This window comes from Formica exsecta, unplaced genomic scaffold (assembly GCF_003651465.1).
Source record: "Formica exsecta isolate Colony F162 unplaced genomic scaffold, ASM365146v1 scaffold51, whole genome shotgun sequence".
Taxonomy (NCBI): Eukaryota; Metazoa; Arthropoda; class Insecta; order Hymenoptera; family Formicidae; genus Formica; species Formica exsecta.
In genome coordinates this window covers 725,551-732,623 of record NW_021852343.1, presented here as the reverse complement: position 1 = coordinate 732,623, position 7,073 = coordinate 725,551, and the positions used below count along the sequence as shown (strand labels likewise).

Genomic DNA, 7,073 nt, shown 5'->3' with positions numbered 1-7,073 from the left:
TGTAAAAGAGTATTATCGCTGCTCTATTGTAATGTCAAATCCGTTAACTCTCGCGGCTACGAAATGTTATATAATAGCATTGACTGTTTGCTCATATGTTTCCGTGACACAATTATCGCTCCTTACACGAGCTAGGAATAGTACAAGCGTAGGATTTGTGGATAGAAATTATCGAGGACGTGAAACTATGCATGTGACAATCAATAGAAATCAAACTGTCAATTAATTCTGATTCACCAATTATTATATATGTTAATTAAAATAATATCTATTAATTATATTATATATTAAATTCGTCATCCGATTAGTCCTAGTAAAGATCTTTTCCATATTTCAAGCTTGTTTTTGCGAGTAAGTAAGAGTGCTACCAGGAAACAGCAAAAGATGAGCAAGAGAGGAAAAGGAGGTTTGAGCGATGGACAGACTAATATACAGTAGTAATTTATAAATTATTTATCATTTATATTATTTTCAAAATAGACATATATATTCGACGCGAGACGCTTTGTCAAATTCTTATTTTAAACACGATCGCAAGAGGCATCGGAAAATAATTTGATATTATTAATATCATTAATGAGTAATTAACACTCATGAATAATATTTAACTACATATATCGCGACAATAAATTTCGAAGAGCGTATTTCGCGTAATTTATTCGTTTAATCAAATAAAAATTAAAGTAATAAAAAAACAAATTATAAATTATCGTTTCATTGCGATCTTTACGGACAATAATTATTTAACAACACATAGAGTTAAATATATTATATCCACGATGTTATATCATTTGACTTTTCGACGATCTAGATATAATTTGGATCAAGAATGTGCTGTAAAACGATTGAATCGCAAAATTGAATAATTAATATAATGATAAGTTCCGTGATACATTAATCGTTTAATGTTTAATAAATAATTGATTTATAATTTAAAATATTTATATAATTTAATATATCTATTTTATATTTTATTCAAAAATTTAATATAGCTTACTTTTCTCATACCAAAAGATTATCAATAAAATCCAAAAACATATTTATTTAACAATTTTGTAATTGCAGATATCGCTAAAATTCTCTTTCTCTTCTACTTAATATAAAAATTATTAAATAAGTATATAAAGATTCGATGTTAAGCTAACGATTAAATATTAGCTTTTTACTTGCAAAATTTGTTGATCGCTCTTTTGATATTGTAAAAATACAAATATATTTGAAATATTGAAAAATTTTTAAGATTAAATATTATTGATCACGGAATTAAAAAATCTGCGGAACAAAATAATTTACTTTGATTATCGTTTTTTATTAGACGCATTTTACGAATTTCGCGTCGCTTTAAATATTCACTGTACAATTTTATAAATAATATTGCAAACATTGCGTTCTTTCCATATTTTTGGACGAGATCGCTACCTTGACGAAGAAACCTTATCGCTGTTCCTCATGTCAGGTGGACGCTAGCGAATGCGCGGTTTGTACTGGCGGAGAATCGAAACGATCTTCATCGTGGAGAGTTATTTCTCGTCGGTTTTTGTGGGACCTATCCACGACGCTTAGTTCGGTGCCTCGTTAAAAATTGAAAGTTTCCGTTGCAGAGTTGGAATTAAATCCAGGTTTTCTTGGCGGTTCCTTCGATTCCACAGGGCCCGACATAGAAATAAGACAAGTTGAAGTCGCTTTCCACTTTTAGGATCGTTCTTCTCTCTGTCAGATATTAACCAGTGTGTCACTCGGCAGAGGAATCTTGATCTGGTCTAATCGTTAAGTCAGTTATCCTCCATTAAACGCGGCAATAACGCAATTATTTTAAAAATTATAAAGTTTATTTTATCCTGTTTTGCAATTGTTCACAAAACAAGATATATTTGATCGCGGAATTCGTATAAAATTGCGCATTTGAAAATAAATGGGCCATTAGATTTTATATAGATTTTATTATAATGCGCATTCGACTTCTCACGCGCATTATAATTACAAATTATAAAATGCGCTCCAAATGTCAGAACATTTTTATTGTCGCAACATATTACAATTACCGTCAATTTATTTATTTATCGTGTACATTCGCGAAATTTAAATCATGATTTATCTTCTGATTTAATCGTTGAGTAACATCGAAACTTCACCTATCTTTTCACATCCCGCGCCGCGCGCGCTCCCCGCGACAATGAAAATACTTCATAATAGATTGAATATGGATATAATGGATAAATTTAATTTTTTTAAATACATAAATTTAAATTACAATTAGTTTTTGCAGACTTTTTGATAAAAAGTTGTGGTTACAAACGAATATATTTTATTAATTAATTTTGAATTAATATAATTTTTGGTCTCTTTTGTTTCGGTACTTTTTGTTAAGAGACGTATACTTTCCCTGATATTTGTAAAAACGTAAAAAATAACCGTGATTTCAGAGGTTTTTGGGCGCTAACTTTTTAAGGAAGCATTTTTTGACACATGTTTATAGGAAACTTTTTGTTCGGAATTAAATTATCTTTCAAATGAGATCAAAATGCTTGTAGTTTGCTCCATAGGTTTTGAAATATAACAGTTAATAAACAATTTCAAATGTACCGAAAAGTATTTAATCAAAAAGTCGGAAATGCGAAAAAGATCTACTTATCCTATTACTTGAATGTGTCTTTATACAACATGCGGAAAATTATGATTTCCGAAATGCGGAGATCTATTCTATTATAATTATTATATTTTCCTATAGTTTTTACCGTGTTCTTTCGAATCTAGGAGTTTTAATCATTAACAGCGTTAATTAATTTCTTTTTCACACACATACACATATACACACATATTTATAAAATTACTTACATATTAATTTTAGTTACGCGTTTTTTCAAAATCAATTAAATCAAAATTATACACACATACTTAATATTTGAACTATTAGATACGCGGCTCAGCCATGATAGGCTTTTATTGATATAAAGTAATGCGTAATTTCGAGATAACCATCTAGCATTGCGGAAAAGAGGCAACAATACTTGCAAATATCGATTTAACAAGTCTTTTTTAAGAGTGCTTATGAAGTGTTCATTTTCTTTGTTCCAAAAATATTTACTAACATTGAAAGATGAAGAAATGAGGGAATGAAAAAAAACTATGAGAAAATAATTTCAATTATATTATCGTACAATTTTAGTTGTTATATTACTATTAAAACAGTGTTTATGAAATTTAAAAGACTTCATGCTATTAACTGAGGATTAAATTTATGCGCGCTTTCTTACGTCATGGAACGGTGCATGATTTTGTCAGCAGATGGCAATGAGCATTCTCTTCATCAGCTGATTGCAGTCGAATGACAGATCAGTGACAGGTTTCCGCGTGTTATCCACTGTTTGTGAAATTTCGTTGCAGCTTTGTTTGCTTATAGTAATTTGAACACTGAACAATATACGATTGTATCGTACAAGGATATATCGAGATGGAGCCGCAGGATATTTATTATAACAAGGCCGAATATGTTGAAACGGTAATAGTATATAGCTTCAATGACTATTAGCAAGTATACTATTAGCAATATACACATTTATCGAGAATAATTAATATTGAAAAATGGAAATATCATAATTATTGTTAAAAATAACACTGATAAAAGAAACCTAATCAATTTAATTATTTCGCGATACTAGTATCATTTGCAAATGTCGAGAACGTGATAAATAACCCCACGCTTTCGGCATTTTAGGCTTCAGGAAATAAGGTTAGCAGGCTGACAGTACTATGCGGCTCGCAGAACATTGTATTGCACGGAAAAGTAATAGTACAATCTGACGCTATCATTAGAGGTGATCTGGCCAATGTCAGGACTGGTCGTTATTGCATAATTAGCAAGAATGCAGTCATCCGACCGCCTTTCAAGAAATTCAGCAGAGGGTGGGTCAAATTATTGATTATATTTACATGTGTTGACAGCTTCAGTTTGCTTATTGAACATCTTGAAGCATATCGAAATGCCAGCAAACGTGTTTATCCAGATTAGCAGCTTGTGATTTAGCAAGCAAACACAATTCTGTAACCGCATGAAATTTTAAGTAATTCTAAGTATCAAAATATTATTTTGTTATAAAGCGATAAACCTTTTGATTAGGGTTGCCTTTTTTCCTTTAACAATGGGAAATCACGTGTTTGTGGGAGAGCGGGCCATCGTAAATGCAGCATTAGTTGGTTCTTACGTTTACATAGGGAAGAACGCCATAATCGTATGTATAATAATCCATCCATCCAGTGTAATGGATGTAAGTACACAAGCGTAGTTCTTTCAATCTATTTATCTCACTAGGGCAGGCGATCGGTCCTAAAGGACTGTTGCTATATCGAGGACGATGCGGTCGTACCACCTGAAACTATTGTGCCGTCCTTCACACGTTTCGCTGGCAGTCCGGCGACATATGTCGAAGAGCTGCCTGAGTGCACGCTGGATCTCATGGTAGATTTCACGAAGAACTATTACGAACACTTCTTACCGGCGCGGATTTAACGTTTGTCCAGCGATACACAACGGTAGTTTACAGTCAAAAGGTTTGTTCTTTTCAGCAGTGTATTATATTGAGAGAGTGATTTTGTCACTCGTAATAAAATATAATCAATTATTAGAGTGAGAAAGAGAAGAAAGAAAAAAATTTAGGAAAAACCACAGCTGTGTAAGAAAGTACAGCTGAAAAGAATAGATCTAAGCTCGGCCGCATAAATTTTGTAAATTTGTTACATTTTTTCCTTTGGATAAGTAAATAATGTCCTATTCTTTTTGTAATATAATTAAAAATAGAATATCTTGTATATATTTATGCGTATGTATCGCAATCTTGAAATCACTGTCGCGGCCGATTTTGACTGTATAAATCATTCTATTTAACTGCATCCTATTTATACGCATTTATCCCTAGATTAAATGCATACAGGGTCATTAACGAAAGGATCTATTACATTTCGCACATATTTACTTTATAAGTAATTTATTTCACAGTGTTACATAGATGTCAAAATAATTTTCTTTTTAAATGGATATGCGTATGTACTTTCTAAAGTAAATACTATTCATACCTAAAAAACAAAAATTTCATAAATTTTATATTAAACAAAATAAAAATATTTATAATTTATACAATTTTACGAAATAGTAATTGTCTTGATTAAATTATATCATAATTATTGTTAAAAATAACACTGATAAAAGAAACCTAATCAATTTAATTATTTCGCGATACTAGTATCATTTGCAAATGTCGAGAACGTGATACATAACCCCACGCTTTCGGCATTTTAGGCTTCAGGAAATAAGGTTAGCAGGCTGACAGTACTATGCGGTTCGCAGAACATTGTATTGCACGGAAAAGTAATAGTACAATCTGACGCTATCATTAGAGGTGATCTGGCCAATGTCAGGACTGGTCGTTATTGCATAATTAGCAAGAATGCAGTCATCCGACCGCCTTTCAAGAAATTCAGCAGAGGGTGGGTCAAATTATTGATTATATTTACATGTGTTGACAGCTTCAGTTTGCTTATTGAACATCTTGAAGCATATCGAAATGCCAGCAAACGTGTTTATCCAGATTAGCAGCTTGTGATTTAGCAAGCAAACACAATTCTGTAACCGCATGAAATTTTAAGTAATTCTAAGTATCAAAATATTATTTTGTTATAAAGCGATAAACCTTTTGATTAGGGTTGCCTTTTTTCCTTTAACAATGGGAAATCACGTGTTTGTGGGAGAGCGGGCCATCGTAAATGCAGCATTAGTTGGTTCTTACGTTTACATAGGGAAGAACGCCATAATCGTATGTATAATAATCCATCCATCCAGTGTAATGGATGTAAGTACACAAGCGTAGTTCTTTCAATCTACCGTATTTATCTCACTAGGGCAGGCGATCGGTCCTAAAGGACTGTTGCTATATCGAGGACGATGCGGTCGTACCACCTGAAACTATTGTGCCGTCCTTCACACGTTTCGCTGGCAGTCCGGCGACATATGTCGAAGAGCTGCCTGAGTGCACGCTGGATCTCATGGTAGATTTCACGAAGAACTATTACGAACACTTCTTACCGGCGCGGATTTAACGTTTGTCCAGCGATACACAACGGTAGTTTACAGTCAAAAGGTTTGTTCTTTTCAGCAGTGTATTATATTGAGAGAGTGATTTTGTCACTCGTAATAAAATATAATCAATTATTAGAGTGAGAAAGAGAAGAAAGAAAAAAATTTAGGAAAAACCACAGCTGTGTAAGAAAGTACAGCTGAAAAGAATAGATCTAAGCTCGGCCGCATAAATTTAATTTGTTCTGTCATTATCTTATCGACATAAAGACCGATCAATGAACAAGCGATGAGTCTTGCGCACAAAACTCCCTTTCGACAATAGCAATTCCTCTCAAAATCATACATATCGCATAGATGTAAAGCAACATTCTGTCACGTTTTTGATCACTATTTTTTTTGAGATCGAAATTGACCGTCGTAAAACATGAAGACGCACTGGAACAATGGTATGGATTATGGCTTTTCAGCGATAAGGACAATGATGTCGATACTCGGAGTATGGCCCTTGCAGCAGAACGATTTGGTTTGCACATTTCGCTGGATTTTGATATTCATTGCGGAGGTAAGAGAGGATCACGTATAATGCAAAAAATTAGCTTTTTCTTTCGAATGTAGAACATAGTGGTAAACATGTAAAGAATTTTATGTATATATAAGTTTTTCTATTGGAAATTAATATAATAATAACTCAACAACAACTCGGTTACATTTTTGCAGTTGATTTAAAATGTCCAGAAATTTCATATAAATAAAATTTTATACATATATGATATATATGTATATATATATATATATATATATATATATATATATATATATATATTCTTTTATTTAATTTTTATATATTTTCTCTTAATTCTTTTATATACAGAAATTTTATGTTATAATCATGACATATAAACTGTTCTTTATATAAATATAATTTGTATATAGATAGATGATGAGGTTGCACTTTGATATACATAAAAAAATGCAAAAGAGATGACTAAAACTGATATGATTA

At 32.0% G+C, this 7,073-nt stretch overlaps 1 protein-coding gene across 2 annotated transcripts; it reads left to right on the top strand.

Moving 5' to 3' along the window:
- Positions 1-3,298: 3,298 nt before the first annotated feature.
- On the top strand, positions 3,299-6,215 carry LOC115241765 (dynactin subunit 5-like). Of its 2 annotated transcripts, none has more exons than XM_029817696.1 (4): positions 3,299-3,499; positions 5,294-5,481; positions 5,696-5,807; positions 5,893-6,215. In XM_029817696.1, exons 1-4 carry the CDS (start codon positions 3,452-3,454, stop codon positions 6,088-6,090), a joined length of 546 nt encoding a protein of 181 aa, XP_029673556.1. In that variant the 5' UTR covers positions 3,299-3,451; the 3' UTR covers positions 6,091-6,215. The 2 variants fall into 2 exon arrangements, with proteins under 2 accessions (XP_029673556.1, XP_029673555.1); XM_029817695.1 differs by lacking the exons at positions 5,294-5,481; positions 5,696-5,807; positions 5,893-6,215 and adding exons at positions 3,716-3,903; positions 4,118-4,229; positions 4,310-5,132 and having other exon boundaries at positions 3,302-3,499.
- Positions 6,216-7,073: the final 858 nt, after the last annotated feature.